Source organism: Sturnira hondurensis, unplaced genomic scaffold (genome assembly GCF_014824575.4).
Source record: "Sturnira hondurensis isolate 20B ecotype Veracruz unplaced genomic scaffold, ASM1482457v3 Scaffold0007217, whole genome shotgun sequence".
Classification (NCBI taxonomy): domain Eukaryota; kingdom Metazoa; phylum Chordata; class Mammalia; order Chiroptera; family Phyllostomidae; genus Sturnira; species Sturnira hondurensis.
The window spans coordinates 4,840,834-4,857,749 of record NW_028079848.1 but is presented as its reverse complement, the minus strand read 5'-3'; the positions used below and the strand labels follow the sequence as shown (position 1 = coordinate 4,857,749).

General features: G+C 47.8%; 6 protein-coding genes across 6 annotated transcripts; 3 read left to right on the top strand and 3 right to left on the bottom strand.

The window, feature by feature from the left end:
- Positions 1-337: 337 nt before the first annotated feature.
- On the bottom strand, positions 338-833 carry LOC118990696 (histone H2A type 1). The gene has a single exon (XM_037051431.1). The coding sequence runs from the start codon at positions 782-784 to the stop codon at positions 392-394; it is 393 nt and encodes a 130-aa protein (XP_036907326.1). The 5' UTR covers positions 785-833; the 3' UTR covers positions 338-391.
- A 241-nt stretch (positions 834-1,074) lies between these two features.
- LOC118990700 (histone H2B type 1-C/E/F/G/I) lies at positions 1,075-5,140 on the top strand. Its single transcript, XM_037051435.1, has 2 exons — positions 1,075-1,494; positions 5,130-5,140. Exons 1-2 carry the CDS (start codon positions 1,118-1,120, stop codon positions 5,131-5,133), a joined length of 381 nt encoding a protein of 126 aa, XP_036907330.1. The 5' UTR covers positions 1,075-1,117; the 3' UTR covers positions 5,134-5,140.
- Positions 5,141-5,320: 180 nt separating this feature from the next.
- Positions 5,321-5,774, bottom strand: LOC118990703 (histone H2B type 1-C/E/F/G/I). Its single transcript, XM_037051439.1, has one exon. The coding sequence runs from the start codon at positions 5,755-5,757 to the stop codon at positions 5,377-5,379; it is 381 nt and encodes a 126-aa protein (XP_036907334.1). The 5' UTR covers positions 5,758-5,774; the 3' UTR covers positions 5,321-5,376.
- Positions 5,775-6,044: 270 nt separating this feature from the next.
- On the top strand, positions 6,045-6,746 carry LOC118990697 (histone H2A type 1-like). Its single transcript, XM_037051432.1, has one exon. It carries the CDS (start codon positions 6,090-6,092, stop codon positions 6,480-6,482), a length of 393 nt encoding a protein of 130 aa, XP_036907327.1. The 5' UTR covers positions 6,045-6,089; the 3' UTR covers positions 6,483-6,746.
- Positions 6,747-7,530: 784 nt separating this feature from the next.
- Positions 7,531-16,127, top strand: LOC118990707 (histone H3.1-like). The gene is made up of 2 exons (XM_037051443.1): positions 7,531-7,932; positions 15,716-16,127. Exons 1-2 carry the CDS (start codon positions 7,602-7,604, stop codon positions 16,039-16,041), a joined length of 657 nt encoding a protein of 218 aa, XP_036907338.1. The 5' UTR covers positions 7,531-7,601; the 3' UTR covers positions 16,042-16,127.
- Positions 9,025-9,714, bottom strand: LOC118990689 (histone H1.4-like). Its single transcript, XM_037051424.1, has one exon. It carries the CDS (start codon positions 9,656-9,658, stop codon positions 9,029-9,031), a length of 630 nt encoding a protein of 209 aa, XP_036907319.1. The 5' UTR covers positions 9,659-9,714; the 3' UTR covers positions 9,025-9,028.
- Positions 16,128-16,916: the final 789 nt, after the last annotated feature.

Below are 16,916 nucleotides of genomic sequence, written 5' to 3'. Positions count from 1 at the left end.
GACCTCTTTGCGGCAGTGTCTACAACCTTAGGTTCAAGGGAAGTACACATGGGGACTTAAGCATTTCGTCTTTTTAGAAAGAGTGGGCGGTTTCGATTTCCCTAATGGGGACTGAGTGACAAGAGCTTCCCTTTCAACCCCGAGGACCTGCTGCACTGGCCCCGGTGCTCACACAATACAATGTATCTGTGTGTGTTCGACTCGGCTGACTAGCGACTTCGTTTATATTGGGATTCTCCAAATGGATACTTTCCTATTTCTTGGTGCTTTCATAGTGCCATCTGCTTGTCATTGAGAAACTTGTGTGGATTAAGCAAGCCCTTTTAGTGTCGAGGTGGGTGGCTCTGAAAAGAGCCTTTGGTTTCGACTCGTTGGCGCCGCTGCGGACTTTTTACTTGCCCTTGGCCTTGTGGTGGCTCTCGGTCTTCTTGGGCAGCAGCACGGCCTGGATGTTGGGCAGCACGCCGCCCTGCGCGATGGTCACCTTGCCCAGCAGCTTGTTGAGCTCCTCGTCGTTGCGGATGGCCAGCTGCAGGTGGCGCGGGATGATGCGCGTCTTCTTGTTGTCGCGCGCCGCGTTGCCCGCCAGCTCCAGGATCTCGGCCGTCAGGTACTCCAGCACGGCCGCCAGGTACACGGGCGCGCCGGCGCCCACGCGCTCGGCGTAGTTGCCCTTGCGGAGCAGGCGGTGCACTCTGCCCACGGGAAACTGGAGTCCAGCTCGGGAGGAGCGTGTCTTGGCCTTGGCGCGCGCCTTGCCGCCCTGTTTTCCGCGTCCAGACATGCCGACTGGTAGCACCAGAAGTACAGCAGCAGGAAAAACAATAAAAGAAATGTACTGGAGGGAGCAACAGGACGCTAGTTATAGTGCTGGGTGGAATTGTTAATCGCGAGATGGGATTGGTTAAAAAATCTTCTCTCACATTGCTAGCCAATAAGAAAGGTGTTGTGATGCAATTAAATTTACATGTACTCGTCACTGACACATTATCAAATCAGATCTGGATATTCTTGAGTACCTTATTTGCATGAAGCGTCTATAAAAGAAGACACTGTAGACCTCGGCGGACATTTTACAACTTCCCTTTTTCCTCTCTTTGTTTCGTTTTCTACAGAGATGCCTGAACCAGCCAAGTCCGCGCCCGCCCCGAAGAAGGGCTCCAAGAAGGCCGTGACCAAGGCCCAGAAGAAGGACGGCAAGAAGCGCAAGCGCAGCCGCAAGGAGAGCTACTCGGTGTACGTGTACAAGGTGCTCAAGCAGGTGCACCCGGACACGGGCATCTCGTCCAAGGCCATGGGCATCATGAACTCCTTCGTCAACGACATCTTCGAGCGCATCGCGGGCGAGGCGTCGCGCCTGGCGCATTACAACAAGCGCTCCACCATCACGTCCCGGGAGATCCAGACGGCCGTGCGCCTGCTGCTGCCCGGGGAGCTGGCGAAGCACGCTGTGTCCGAGGGCACCAAGGCCGTCACCAAGTACACCAGCTCCAAGTAGACTCGCGGGGAAGCCGCTTGTCTCCCAACCCCAAAGGCTCTTTTCAGAGCCACCCACTCTTTCAGCTTAAGAGTTGTAAAGACTTAACAGTGACTGCTGGTTTAAGTGTCTTGCTGCTCTGCGGTGTTTGCAGCTTAAAACATAGAAACGTTTGGTAATAAGAAGGTGGGCACTTTCACCTTACGCTAGTTTTTTCCCAACTCTGATTGGCTACAAAGCTGGCTAAAGGGCTGACACGCTGGGACATCCTGCATCTTACATGGTTCCGTGAACTCGAGGGGCTTCAGCTTGTTAATACTTCCTAAATGTTTTATAATTCCAGTGTAATTGGAACCACACTGCACACCTCTAGTGGCTGTATTTGCTTAAAGCAACAATGTATCTTCTAAACAAAAGGAATTGGGCAATTAGTGTGCACGAAAGTCAGGAAGGGACTTCATGGGTTCCAGGAAAGAGCCACTTAGTTTTAATGAAAAATTCTTTAATATGTTTTGAATGCTGAGCACATTGGTGAAATACCACATTATAGCTTGTGGTACTGCAAGTCCAGGATAGAATGACTCTTAAAGGTACTTTGATGCCCCCCCTTTAAATTATGTTATTGTTTTCCCCAGTGTGGAATTTATATATTTATTTTTATCGTAGTCAGCAAACATTTCACTTTTTAGGTGGAAAGAACTATGTTATTCCCGTTGAAACACCTCCACTCTCCTGCACTCTATAGGCATATGTGATAATGAAAATGTACACTTTTGGACTTATGATTATGAACCTGCTGAGGCTTGTAAGTTGCCATGTGCAGAACCCCATGTGGAATAAATGCTGTTCATGTACTTACAACGTAGTGGTAGGATTTCAAATCAGGTAGGAAAACCGTAGTATTATCCTGTACATTCTTGTGCAGTTTCTTGAATAATAAACTTCCCACTTTCTACACGACAGACAAATGTGCACACCAACAATGAATGTGTAAACAGTCATTGCAGCTGTAGAAGCAAGACAGATGTAAAAAGAAAAACTAAAACATAAACCAATAGCTGTACTCTATGAGAGATATTAAAAAGTCGGTTTTGCTCTCCATCCTCCCTTAAATATACCTTAAGCAAGTCTGTCTGGCCTTCAGAGGAGTGTAGGATTTCCCAGAAATTGTGTCCAGCAGTGCACCCGCCCCTTCTTCCCCACCCCACTCCCCGGAGCAGAAAGAACTGTGTATACCTTTCTTTCAAAATCTAAATATACTGTATCTTAGTGTGCTGGGCAGAATGATGTCACCCCAATTGATCTACCGCCTGGTCTCTGAACTCTGTGATATATTGGATCACAGGACAAAGGCAATTAAGTTGCAGCTGAAACTGAAGTGGGTAATTGCCTGAATGTAAGACAGGGAGATTATCCAAGTGAACCCAGTGTGATTATAGAGGTTCTTAACAGTGAAGGAAGTAATCAGAACAGAGACTTAGAGGGGAGGCTTTGGCCAGAGAGGGCTGGCTTTGGGCCGTGAGGAGTGGGCCCATGAGCTAAGGCCGCAGGATGGCCTCCTGGATCTGGAAAAGGCAAACAAGCCCCTGTTACAGCTCCAGGGAGGAGTGCAACCTGCTGACTCCTCGATTTGGCCTCAGTGCGACCCTTGTTCAAACGCTCATCTAAGTCCTATAAAATTCCCAGTGTGCATTTCACCATGTCTGTAATAATTCACCAGACCAGAAACAGGAAATTCATGTGCTCATGTAAATTGAAGAGATATTACCTAATGTATTCAGTGGTTTTAAATAGAACTATATATTTGAAATTAAATGTGTAAATATCAAATTCACTATAGATGCATGTAAATTATTTCTAAATATTTCAGGGCTCACAGAGTTTGGTAATTGCTCTAATTTTAACAGTGGCAATTTATATTGCCTTTTTTTTTTTTTTGCTAGTGTCTGCAATGTCTGGCTATAACTGCAGAAAGTCTGATTTCATGGAAAAGCATTTCCTCTACTCGCTCCAGTATTAATATTACTTCTGATGATAATGCTACTTGAAAAACCTGCCCTCAATTATAGCTAATGTATTAAAGTAATGATAAAATGCCTATAAATAACTTCATGAATTCTACATATCCCTAAAGTATTTAAATTTATCATAAGTATTGTATGTGTATTAACAAAAGTGTCAACACAGTTGAGTTTAGTAATATTATCGTTTTGCAAATAGAATACAGAGGCTGTGAGAACCGGAGTTATTTACCTGGCAGAACCTGAGTTCCAGCCGATGTCTTCCGATGCTATGATCTTTCAAAGATACCTACATAGAATGCAAAGTCACATTTATAGAGATCTATAGATTTCTTACCGCTTTAAGACGTAGATTTATTTGCAAAGATGTTCTCCTCTCCGCAGCACGAGGCTACATTTCTTTCCTTGGAGTATTCCAATTCACCTTTCACGTGTCCAAGGTCAGCCTAACAGGAGGGCATGGTTATGCTGGCAGACGAAGCCCCCTGCGTACTTGTAGCCTGCACTTCACTCTGCTGAAATGGGCACTTTACCTCCCTGGGGGAGCTGATGGTGAGCAACCCTCCTGGGACTGTGCATTCCTGGAGAGCAGGAAAGTGTCTCCTGTGGTTCTTAAAGTGCCCGACGGTGAGTGGAGCCCCATAATCAAACTCTTTAAGAAGTAGAAATAGCTCTTTAAATCAAGGACGCTTGGTGCCCAGGGGACCACGCCCACGTCCATTCAGAAACAAACAACAAAGAAAACCCCGCAAAAACATTACTGGTTATTTTTACAAACATAATTTAATAAACGTCGCACAGGTGTGTTGGAACGCTGACAGGCCAAACTGCAGCTGACGTTCTTTCTACAGGCGGCTGAAGGAAGCAGGGGTGACAGCCCACACACACACGTGGTAGTCATTAAAATCTAGAAATTGAGGAGTTCTGGTAGAGACAAGCCTCAGAACTCAGGGGAGGGGCTGATGGCCAGAGGGGCGCATCCAGACTCGGGGGAAAGGCCCAAGCTGGACACGCGGACCAACCGTTGCACCGGGAACTGAGACCAGAGCTGATGCAGAAATGAGAGCTCCCTCTTGTCACCCTCTCGTTCCAGGTCCCCAAGCTTTGCCTGGGAGTGTCTGCAAATGAAGCTTGGTGTGCACATCTGCCGCCAGTTTACCATAGAAAATGCAAAGATCCAGGGAGTCCCTGAGTCAGCGAAACGGCCTACTTGACTGAGTACGTGCGTCTCCCTATAGATGTCCTCCAATGGACCATGGCTCATCAAATTCAGGTGTCACATTGTCCTGGAAGAACAGTGCATTCAGCTCTGGGTTGAAAGAGCCCTTGGCTTCCCTGCTAAGACGCTTGAATAAACATCCTTAGCCAGGACTCTAGGGACTCAGGCAAAGGGGTGGGGCGGGGAAGAATGGAGAATTAGGCCACACAAAGAAACGCGGGTGAAGAACCGCAGCGACACCTAGAGGACATTCTACTTCTAGAGTCGGATTTTCAAAAGTAGCTGGGCCCCTTGAGGCGCTAAGAGATGACCCTAAAATGAAAAAAAAAAAGACCAAATTTTTCACGGTCACACCCTCAGCTCCATTAAACAGCGCAACCGGACCATACAGCTCCTTCGCAAATGTTTAAAGATGAGCTCGAAGAACTGGAGAGACAGCCAGGGCTTGTAGTACATGTGTTCGCTTACACCCTGGGGCCCCCTAGACCAGGCAAAATTGTACAGAGTGACTCTACCGCCCGGAAACTCAGTCACATTGTCCGAAATATTGGCAGTAATGCTCATGGATTGCCATGCAAGTGCGCAGCTCTTTATATGAAAACATGAGTGGCTCTGAAAAGAGCCTTTGGGGTTGGAAGTCAAGCGGCTTCCCCGCGAGTCTACTTGGAGCTGGTGTACTTGGTGACGGCCTTGGTGCCCTCGGACACCGCGTGCTTCGCCAGCTCCCCGGGCAGCAGCAGGCGCACGGCCGTCTGGATCTCCCGGGACGTGATGGTGGAGCGCTTGTTGTAATGCGCCAGGCGCGACGCCTCGCCCGCGATGCGCTCGAAGATGTCGTTGACGAAGGAGTTCATGATGCCCATGGCCTTGGACGAGATGCCCGTGTCCGGGTGCACCTGCTTGAGCACCTTGTACACGTACACCGAGTAGCTCTCCTTGCGGCTGCGCTTGCGCTTCTTGCCGTCCTTCTTCTGCGCCTTGGTCACGGCCTTCTTGGAGCCCTTCTTCGGGGCGGGCGCGGACTTGGCTGGTTCAGGCATGGTCGCAAAAGGCAGAGAGACTGCTAAGAGGAAAAGGAGCGGCAGAGCATGCCGTGTCCTTTTTTATATAGAACCTGACATGCAAATAAGGTGCTAAACTAGAAACTTGTGTCTGATTGGTGAGTTTTGAGAAAAACGTCAAAATAATTAGTTCTGTCCAATCAGAACGCAGGAGTCAAAAATGTGCATTTTCATTTGTTAAAATGAAGCTACTATCTTGACCAATAAAACATCTCCTTTTGCGGTGCCAAAAATGATTATAAGAGTTCTTTCCGTGGCAGTTTTCGCTTGACCATCTGCTTAGTGTTGTGAACACTTTATCTTAAGATAAAATGTCTGGACGCGGAAAGCAGGGTGGCAAGGCGCGCGCCAAGGCCAAGACACGGTCCTCCCGATCTGGACTCCAGTTTCCAGTCGGCAGAGTGCACCGCCTGCTCCGCAAGGGCAACTACGCCGAGCGCGTGGGCGCCGGCGCGCCCGTGTACCTGGCGGCCGTGCTGGAGTACCTGACCGCCGAGATCCTGGAGCTGGCGGGCAACGCGGCGCGCGACAACAAGAAGACGCGCATCATCCCGCGCCACCTGCAGCTGGCCATCCGCAACGACGAGGAGCTCAACAAGCTGCTGGGCAAGGTGACCATCGCGCAGGGCGGCGTGCTGCCCAACATCCAGGCCGTGCTGCTGCCCAAGAAGACCGAGAGCCACCACAAGGCCAAGGGCAAATAAAAGCCTCCAGCGAGGCCAACAAGTTGAAACCAAAGGCTCTTTTCAGAGCCACAAACTTTTTTACTGAAAGGGCTTGCATTTTTTCCTTTATGCAACTAGTCGAAAGTGATCTTTACTGTGCTTTGCTAGTAGACGTCGGTACTTAACCCCATAAACTCGAAGTTAACCATCCAGTAGCAAGGTGCAATAAAAGCGAAAGTTAGCCAAATAAAAACCACAGAGGCTTGGTTTAAGATACATACTCAGCAAATTTAGTTAATGGGCGGCAGCCATAAAAGCATTCTCCAGCCTCCTTTGAAGTGCTTTGCATCTTAATGGGATCCATTATCCCGAACTCTGCTGGGCCCCAGGGGATTGTAAATGGAAAAGCAGTAAGACTTGCCCCGGAGTCAGATCCTTTAGGCGGGTCTTCTCAGGGGTTAGGGTTACTTTAAAAGGGCATTAAATAATCTTTTTGTTTCATCTGTAAACTTGAGTTTTTCTTAACTTCATTTTACGCAAACCTGGTTCAAAACTGTAAGACGTAGGGCTCTAGATGAGAATGCGAGGATGTTGCCATATTTACAAAATCAGATGAAATTACCTCACTCTTCTTGGAGCATTTACAAAAAGTGTACCGGAGCAGGATATGTAAGAGGTGTAAACTCAGGGAAAAAATTTAAAACCCTAAATTAGAAGATGGAAACCAAGAAATTGATCTGAATCTAGCTTTCCTAAACTTCAATGATACTAAAAAGAATTATTTGACCAACCCCAGCTGGCGCGCGCCTTTTCAAAATAATTACTTTCAGGTGCAAAGTTTAAAATTTTTATTAAGCAAACAAGATATATAATTGCAGCAACCTGTGAGGGGGAAAGCTAAAGTTTGTGAAGGTATACAGACACAAGAAGATGCAAGAAGGGGTATAAACGCGTTGCTGAAGGGGTGGATGACAGGAAGATGTTAATTTTCCAGGAAGTTCCAGCAATCAGGAGGGTTCCTGTCTTCCAATACGTTCACTTCCAGCTTGATCGACAGTTGCCTCTTCCAATAAGAGCTGGACTTGTCTTATATATACACACCAGGGAAGAGAACGTGCTTTCATTTCTCCGCCGTTTCAGTGGCGTAGGTTATTTGAGATGGCCCGGACCAAGCAGACAGCTCGGAAGTCCACCGGCGGGAAGGCCCCGCGCAAGCAGCTGGCCACCAAGGCGGCCCGCAAGAGCGCGCCGGCCACCGGCGGCGTCAAGAAGCCGCACCGCTACCGGCCCGGCACCGTGGCCCTGCGCGAGATCCGCCGCTACCAGAAGTCCACCGAGCTGCTGATCCGCAAGCTGCCCTTCCAGCGCCTGGTGCGCGAGATCGCGCAGGACTTCAAGACCGACCTGCGCTTCCAGAGCTCGGCCGTCATGGCGCTGCAGGAGGCGTGCGAGGCCTACCTGGTGGGCCTGTTCGAGGACACCAACCTGTGTGCCATCCACGCCAAGCGTGTCACCATCATGCCCAAGGACATCCAGCTGGCGCGCCGCATCCGCGGGGAGCGGGCGTAAGCTGTCCTCAGCGAGTGGTGACCTTGAATCCAAAGGCTCTTTTCAGAGCCACCCAAAATTTCAATTAGAGCTGTAGGGGAAAAGGGTAGTATTTAATTCCCGGCACCATTTGCCAGTAACAGAGCAAACAGTTGCAGTCTCGTCTTTGGTATCTGTACTCTTTGCCAGAAGGTGTAATGAAGGCAGGAAAAATACATCTTGCAAAATACAGAGTTTTGTGGTTAACTCCATTTGCCACACATTTCATCAAGGGATCTAGCTTGGGGCGATTGGTGAACACCAGCTTTTTCTACACAAATCGTCAGGTGTGATGGAGTGAATCCTCCTAGAACCCCCAAAATCCGATTCAAAAACACCCCAACACCTTAGTGTCGAGGTTTCACCCTTAGGCAAACTTGCAAGTGATAATACTGTTACAGTATTATTTCAACCTGACTACTGAAAGCTTTATTTGGCTCCTACTCACATGGCTAGCACTATGGCACCTTTAAATAATGTAATTTTAAATGTGCAATGCAGGAGACTAATCAATACTGGGGATAGTTGTGGGAAATGACCAAAAGGAGGAAAAACAAAACCCTGTAATCTTTACAATGTAGTGGAAAAGTAGTTACTCGTCATGGTTCTGGGCAGCTTTATTTCCTTACGTGGAAGCTGGTTTGCATTTTTCCACTCCCAAATGGTACACAAATTCTCATGCATAGCCCTGAATCCCACTGAATCCAAAACTATTGCACAGCGCTTGTAATCACCTGGTTTATATGCAGCGTAAATTGTTGAGTGAAGAGCTACATGAGTAACTGATAATCTTGGATACAAAAGCTCTGTACTAGCGCCGTCTTTTCTGGTAAACGTGTGCGCACAGTACTTACACAGTCCGCCAAGAACCAGAAAATAGGAAACACTCACTATACCGCCCTCCAACCCCACCCAGTGTAAGTGGCATCACAAGCTCTTTACCAGATTATCTGGGTGGCTCTGAAAAGAGCCTTTGTATTTTCAGACAGTCTTAATCCTCATTTCTTCTGGGCGGCAGCCTTTTTGGGCTTAGCAGACTTTGGCTTGGCCGCCTTGGGCTTAGGAGCCTTGGCGGGACTCTTGGCCGCCTTCTTGGGTTTCGCCGCTTTCGCCTTTTTCGGGCTCTTGGGCACTTTCTTGGCCCCTGCAGCCGCCGCCGGCTTCTTCGCCTTCTTCGGGGTCTTCTTGGCGCTCTTCTTGGGGGTGGCTGACCCTGCGGCCTTCTTGGCCACCCCAGCAGCCTTCTTGGGCTTGGCCGCGCCCGCCTTCTTGGTCTTGGGCTTGGCCTCGCCAGAAGCCGCCTTCTTGTTGAGCTTGAAGGAGCCCGAGGCGCCGGTGCCCTTGGTCTGCACCAGGATGCCCTTACTCACCAGGCTCTTGAGGCCCAGCTTGATGCGGCTGTTGTTCTTCTCCACATCGTAGCCCGCGGCCGCCAGCGCCTTCTTGAGCGCGGCCAGCGACACGCCGCTGCGCTCCTTGGAGGCGGCCACGGCCTTGGTGATGAGCTCGGACACGGGCGGCCCGGACGCCTGGCGCTTGGCGGCGCCGGCGGACTTACGGGCCTTCTTCTTCACCGGTGTCTTCTCCGCAGCAGGCGCAGGTGGCGCGGCGGGGGCGGTTTCAGACATGGTTGTAGGTGCGAATACCTGACAGTAAAAAACTGAAGTCTCCGCATTCAGCTGCCAGGACGCGGAGCGCGTCTATATAAACACACGGCGGCGCCGCGCGCTGATTGGTTCCCACTCGCCCTTCCTCCCTGACAGCCCTGCAGGCTGTTTGGGCTGGGACTGTGTTTGTTCCAATCCAAGAAATTTGCAAAATTAAAAGTTCTTGCCGAGGAATCGCACCAATTCCGCTGTACAATGCACAGGGACAGCTCAAGCTTTAAGACTGTCATAATTTTCCCTCCTGGTTAGTATCGCCTCGGTCTCAGCAATTGTCAAAACCCCCCGACACTGTGAGAGATTCGCATGTCAGAGAGTCAACTTGTTGATTTTTGTTTAAATTATAAGTTTTTCCCTTTGTGTCTTCAATATCTTGCTCTCTAATAATGTCCCATACCTTCTTGGCTTCTCATACATTTCAACAACTGCTGTATTCTCATTGAGATTTACCCAGAATATCTTTTTCATATGAGGGGAAATAACACAGGCTCTTAAAGGATTTCTCTGCAAGATCCATACCAAAGGGTGCTTGTAATAACCACAATCGCAAATAAGAAAAGCCTTTATTTTGTCTGGAAAAAAGCTTTATCGTAGCTTTTTCTGACTATTTGGAGGGCTAGGTAATTTTTGGCTTCTAGCCGTCAACATTTAATTAGGAAAATGGGACATGGAATATTCAATGATTGTCTTGTCAGGGGACTTGTGGTTGTGGCAGTAACTGAAGCCGAGGAGATTCAGGGAGGGACATGAAAGAGTTGGATCCTTTTATGGGTTAGAAAATTCCTGTTTTCTTAGGGGAGGTCAGTTATTCAAATGTTCACCAGCTTTGGGGGTGTAGAAATTTGTCAAGCCTGGGGAACCCAACTTTTGGCAAAGGATTCGCATGATAACATCGTTGAGGAATAATACGTAGCTCACACACATACAGAATTTCATTATGGCAAGGAAATTTAAAAACAAGCATGCGTTATATTTACAACTCAAATTCTTATTTAAGGAAAGATATAGCTTTATAGGAAACAAATTACAGCTTGTGCTTTCTGGTGAGTGAAAAACAGATGGATGGCAGAGCAGTTAGATAGGACAAGGGCATCGAGGTCTGGGCCATTCTCACTAAATGCTATTTTTGCTACACTTGGGAAAACGCAGTATTTTGTACTTGCAGATGGAACCGAATGAGTTTGACCAGAACCACATGTGTTAACTGAACTGCAAAAATAGAAATCAAGATACAATTCACTAAACAGTTCATTGTGCCTCCTTCAGGGAGGCAAAGCCTTAGGTAGGAATCACCTGTCTCCTTGACTTGCTGCGTGTGAATGAAACTATCTGCCGATAACCACACCTCATTGTTGGATAGAACATACCAAGCGGTGAACTTGGTAACAGAGTGATTTAACTTTTTTTTTCACTCCTCAAACTATACGTTTGTCCTAACCATAGTATGGGTGTCATGAAGCACACACAAGTCTGTATTTCACTAGGGCTATGAAAGAAAATGCTGGAATCCGACAGCAAAGCAAAAAACAAAAACAAACAAACAAAAACCCTTAGTCTTTCTCCTTGATACCATTAAAGTCAACAAATGACTGATTTATTCATGCATAACACCCAATTCGGACAGGAAAAAATTAATGACTTAATAGAAATTAAAACTGTGACTCAAATGCATGAGAGGGGAAGAGAAATAAGCTCAATACAAATCATTTTTATGTGTAGTGTGTATTTGCTTGCTACAGAGCTCACGTCCTCTATTCTTTAAAAAAATGGGTTGACGTTATAGTTTCCGCAGCACCGCCAAAGTCGTAGCCATCTCTCAGCCATCTGAGTGCAGGACATCTCCAAGGTACCTCCCCATTCACCTGCGTGAGTCCATGAGCTACACGGATGTAGACCCTCCCCAAGTCCCTCTCTTGAGGTCTGTTTTCCTGCCTAAATGTCGATTTTGCATTTCTGCATGCTTGCCTGCTTGCTAAAGACCTGCCTCTATGTCTACAAGACTCTCAACAGGAGCGACCTCACCAAAGTAGTTTCCAATCAAACAATAACCTTCCATCGATATCTTTATACTATCTTTTAGCAACAGCACCATGCTTCTATTAACTAACACAAAAACATTTCAATTCTTCCATTTGGTTTGTCACCGAATCTAGGCTGTCACCAAGTCCCAGGCACTCTTCCTAAAATCATCACTCCTGTTTTATTCTCTCCATGGTGGCTGCAATTCTAGCCCCTCTCTTTCTTGTCTGGACCAGCTATTCTCACTTTATGGGTTTTTTTCTCTTGTTCTCTAATTTTATCCTCTGTGCTGCTGTCAATGAATATTCCTCAAGTGAGCTTCAAACGTATATGGCCCATCTTCCGCTGGCTTTCTAATTTAAGAAGAAGCACTTCAGCGTTGCATTCGAATTCTTTCGCCAACTGTAGAGTGCAAAGATGTTAAATCGTGATTTTGGCAGCACGGTTCAGTAGAACAAGCATGAGATTTTCAAACCCGCGGTATGTATTTGAATCTGGGTTTGCAGTTCAAAAGCTGCATGATGTTGGTCTATTCGTGTAACCTTTGAGAGTAACTTTTTCAGGATTTTTTTTTTTTTGCCCACTCCTCACCCTATTTGAAGGCCAAATAGGCCTTCAAATCTAACGTGAAACTAATCTAATGACATACTTTGAAATGTTTACGTATGCAATTCCCGATCCCTTAAACTGGATGAAATTGCTCTCTCTTTTGAGCTGCTATTATTGATTTCTTCATGTTATCTGCACCCTCGTCCACTTCAAAATCTTTCTGGCAGACTGAACACCCAGGACTATGTTTGATCTCGCAGATACGGCCTGCAGTCTTTTCTACATAGGAATGTGAACCAATAACACGCAGGGAATTTTTGTGGACCCAGGACTCACGAGGGTCCTGAATCCCACCCCAGGGCCTTCTTCTGCTATCGTAGCTTCTGCCTAAATGCTTGTTTTCTGTGCTACCATGCTCTGCACAGTACTGTTGACACCATAGTTCTGAACACTTGTCATTATTCATTTTAAATTGAATGAGAACCCTACCCCACTGGCTGGGGCCCTAGAGTCCAGCGAAAGTGCAGAACAATTACAAAGTAAATCGCCTGTTGTGAGTTCCTGCCGTTAGAGCTCTGGGTGGCCCAGAGCGACTCTCCCTCCAGAGCGTCAGTCCCCGCACTGACGTCAGCAGAGGAATTCGAGTTTTCACAACCCTGTTCCTATCAGATGTGATGACGGACTGTGAGCCTAGTGGACTTTCTCTCCCTTCACATGTTGGGGAAAGAAAACAATTCTGCCGACAGAATGACCGACTTCTGTATCAATAGACTTCAGAAAACAACGTAATTTATTTTTGAGTAAACAATTACAGATTTACATACACGTAAGTTAGCACACAGGTGATGGAAGTTAGGGAAGAATTTCACATGTCTTATAAAGCAGAACAAAGAAAAACGTGTGATCGTTTTCAGAGACGGGCTACACCTGTGACAATCTCCGGTGCGTGTCTCTTATGAGAGACCCACCTAAGTCCGGAGGTCACACATCTACCGATTATTCGTCCCACCACCCAGGAGGGACCAATCCACTGTGAAAACTGAGGTTGGGGCTGAATCCGTAGAAAAATTTCTCTCAATTCCTAAGGGAAGAGTGAAAACTGAGACTCACTCTTTCTCCAAGAAAACTCTCCAAGGAAATAGAGGACATGCCCTCTTTACTGTTTATAAACGGAGAAAAATCCTCGCCGTTTTCCTTACACCTCCGTCAGGCTACTGACACTAACGAGAGTTTTGTTCTAACACCGTGGACTTGGCCCGTGCGGCTCCCTGCTCCTTCTCGACATCCGGAGCCTCTCGGCAGGCAGGGCCCGACAGCGGAGGGGTTCTCAGCCGTCTTTGCCTCGTTGACTTTTCCGTACAACCGAGGAAGCGTATGGGCCCATTCCCAGGGTAACACTTGTAAACATTTAAGAAAGTAGGCATAGGATTACAAGGAAGAAGGCATTATGTTAAAATAGTGTCATTGAAAGGAAAAATCCAAATTGGTGAAGTGGTAACATATTTGCTTTTTATCAATACATTAAACCACAAGATTACCCACATGACCAAGAATCAGCACAGTTTATGGGGAGACATACATTTAAATGGTATTTTGAGAGACTGACAGCTGAAGTGCACTGTGGTGTGACTCCGGCACAGGCCCCGCCAGGCACTCTGTGTGCTGCCTGCTTTCCTAAACAGATGGAACGCGAGCAATCAGCTGGGGGACATTTAGAATACCAATGACGTTTCTGTTCTCCCTACACAAGTGCCCAAATGCTCTGTGCCCCGTGTGTGGATCCCCACTAAGAACTCCACTCTGGGATTTGTGTCCCTTCGTGTCCGGCAACTCACAGAGCAGCTTTGTTCAGCTTGGTCCTCCTTCCGAACTGTTACCGGGAAGCCCGAGTCAGGGGACTCCTGCTCCCCAGCTTTGGTCTCGCTTGTGAGAGAAGAATGCCGGTGAGAGACAACACGTGCAGTGCAAGGGAGATGGCAGGTGTGTTTCCGAAAAACCCCTGAGCTGTGAGCCGGCGCCCAGCTAGTCCGAGCGCCCCTGCCGCGGGGATAATAGGGGTTGTACCCTCGCGGCCAGCTCCTAGGTTCCCCTTCCTCGTGCCCTCTCTAGACCTTGGGATTAATACACAGTTTCAAAGTCTTTCTTTTCCAGAGAGTGGAAACGATACACCCAGAATTTCAATGGCTCCCCTGCTCCTGCACGATCGTAATTTTTCTTGTGATGTTCAGAATGCCTGGCACTCTGATCCGACCAGGCTCTGGCCTGTTCAGATAAGTGAGTGAGACATGTCTCCTGCCCGCTCCCGGCCTTGGTTGGCTCTCCGTCCTGCCTCACACAGACCCCGGAGGAAAAGCCAACGCTACCCAAAGTCCGCTTGACCTCCCCGAGAGAATGACTGATGACTTCATTATTCAAGTACTTATTATTTTGCGTTGTTCTCAGAACAAGTGTGGGGTTCGGGAAGGAGCCTCCCTGAAGTGCGCCATCTTGGCGCACAGATAATTTGCAGCTGAAATCACTGAAGCCCAACAAAGCCGGAAGGGTTTCTTTCTACTTCTAAATCTCATTATAAGTAAATACCTGCTTCTGGAAGGAAGCATTACCATGACTGTCTCACCACATTCACTTTAGCACTTACGAGTTAGGGACGACAGACGGAAAGGGTCCGTGCCAAAATCCACTCACCAGAGTTTCCTCAGTGCCGTTGTTCCTGAGTTCTCTAGCAAGGTTTCCCCCCACTTTCACTACCTGTAGGTTGCCTATTTCCCCCTTTGAACTCCCAGACCCCTCCCCCTTTCTCCTCTATCCCAAATGACACATATGTCTCCTTTTGCCTGTCTTTGGAATTTTCATCCTTACACGAGTTCCCCATATATGTGTATGAAATTTTGATTTTCTCCCACTAGTCTGTCGCTTGTAATTTATTAGGCCAGCTACAAGAGCTTGGAAGAAAATTAGTTTGTTTTTCACAGCCCCACAGGTTTAGCAAATTAGGGTACTCTGTCAGGTCCATCGTTTTAGAGGGGTGTGTACCTAAAAGAGGGGTAATTAATGTTGACTGTCTCTTTATTTACAGAAAGTACACAATTTGCATAGGTTACCTCATTTAAGTGTCTTATAAAGAACGTCAGGCATTAAATCACTATTTCATATTTTGGAAAATCTGAAGTGCAAGTGTTAAGCTTCTCCGTGGAATGTGTATAAAATATCGCACTTAATAGCTCCAAGTATCGTATGCAAACACATATGCCCACACATAGGAGCATTTATTAAATGCCAACTCCAGGATTCAGTGTTGCTTCCGGGTCTCGGCAGCTCCGAGCAAGAACAAATGAACGAAGAGCTGGAACTGAGTTCGTCACCGCCCCTGTTGTTGCAGTTTCCAATCAGGTCCGACCTGTTCCTATAAAAATGCTGAGCTGGGTAAGCAACAGCACTGCGTTGCAGGGTTAGTGTTTGTTCTCATCATGTCTGGTCGCGGCAAAGGCGGGAAGGGCCTCGGCAAAGGCGGCGCCAAGCGCCACCGCAAGGTGCTGCGCGACAACATCCAGGGCATCACCAAGCCCGCCATCCGGCGCCTGGCCCGCCGCGGCGGCGTCAAGCGCATCTCCGGGCTCATCTACGAGGAGACCCGCGGGGTGCTCAAGGTCTTCCTGGAGAACGTGATCCGGGACGCCGTCACCTACACGGAGCACGCCAAGCGCAAGACGGTCACGGCCATGGACGTGGTCTACGCGCTCAAGCGCCAGGGCCGCACCCTCTACGGCTTCGGCGGCTGAGACACCCGCAAGCTCGCTTGTAAAGCAAAACCAAAGGCCCTTTTTAGGGCCACCTATCCACTCAGTAAAAAGAGCTGTCACTTCATACTAATGAGCGGGGTGTGTTTCTGTGCGCGTGGTGTTCGGTGCTGTTGCTGGTGGCCTGTTAATTGCCTTGACATTTGTTTCCCGCTACTTCAGGTTTAAATTCATAGCAGTAAGTTACAGTTTGTACTTGCTATGTACTAACAGCATACTAAGGTTTTAAAAGTAAAGTGTGGACTAGTCTTTTTTCAAATAACGTGTTTCTTAACTTAGAGGTGTAGATGTGTAAATATTAAACAAACCTGGGTAGGAGTCCCTCAGACTTGGGATTAAAAACCGTTCTCCCGGTAGGAAGGTGCTGGTGTCGCCCGGCCTGAGGACGGCAGGCCCCAGAGGTGGTAGAACAACCCTTGTGTGGAACAAGAGTTCCTGAATGACCAGGAGGGGCACGTCTGCCCCCCAGAGCCGACGAATCAGGGGTCTGTTCCGGTGGGACCAGAGTAACAGCTACATTGTTGTCGAGTCTTTGTAATAGTGGTGTGGCTTAACTTTACTAAACGCGGTTTTCTATGCTTTATTTAGCAGGGTGGGAATCTCTATTAGCCTGAAGTTTCTTTTTAAGGAAACCTGATACCAAGTGAGCTTTTTCCTTGGTACTTCCACTGTGCCCACGCTGGACAGAACCCCAGGGCTCATTACATGTTAAGGACAGAGGGGTGGACTACATGTATGTCTTAGGCAACTTGGAATCTGGAAGCTTTAAAGTAATGTTTCTCTTTGGAAGCGTAGTTATTCATAACATGTGGATCAAACCTTTCTGAGAATCCGTTGAAAACTACACACACGTGGAC

What these genes read in the sequence shown, in the direction of transcription:
- LOC118990703 (XM_037051439.1), bottom strand. Translation starts at nt 5,757, where the DNA reads ATGCCTGAACCAGCCAAGTCCGCGCCCGCCCCGAAGAAGGGCTCCAAG.
- LOC118990697 (XM_037051432.1), top strand. Translation starts at nt 6,090, where the DNA reads ATGTCTGGACGCGGAAAGCAGGGTGGCAAGGCGCGCGCCAAGGCCAAG.
- LOC118990689 (XM_037051424.1), bottom strand. Translation starts at nt 9,658, where the DNA reads ATGTCTGAAACCGCCCCCGCCGCGCCACCTGCGCCTGCTGCGGAGAAG.
- LOC118990696 (XM_037051431.1), bottom strand. Translation starts at nt 784, where the DNA reads ATGTCTGGACGCGGAAAACAGGGCGGCAAGGCGCGCGCCAAGGCCAAG.
- LOC118990707 (XM_037051443.1), top strand. Translation starts at nt 7,602, where the DNA reads ATGGCCCGGACCAAGCAGACAGCTCGGAAGTCCACCGGCGGGAAGGCC. An exon ending in GTTCGAGGACACCAACCTGT is followed by an intron (nt 7,933 to 15,715) that starts GTGCCATCCACG and finishes TTGCAGGGTTAG; the next exon opens with TGTTTGTTCTCATCATGTCT.
- LOC118990700 (XM_037051435.1), top strand. Translation starts at nt 1,118, where the DNA reads ATGCCTGAACCAGCCAAGTCCGCGCCCGCCCCGAAGAAGGGCTCCAAG.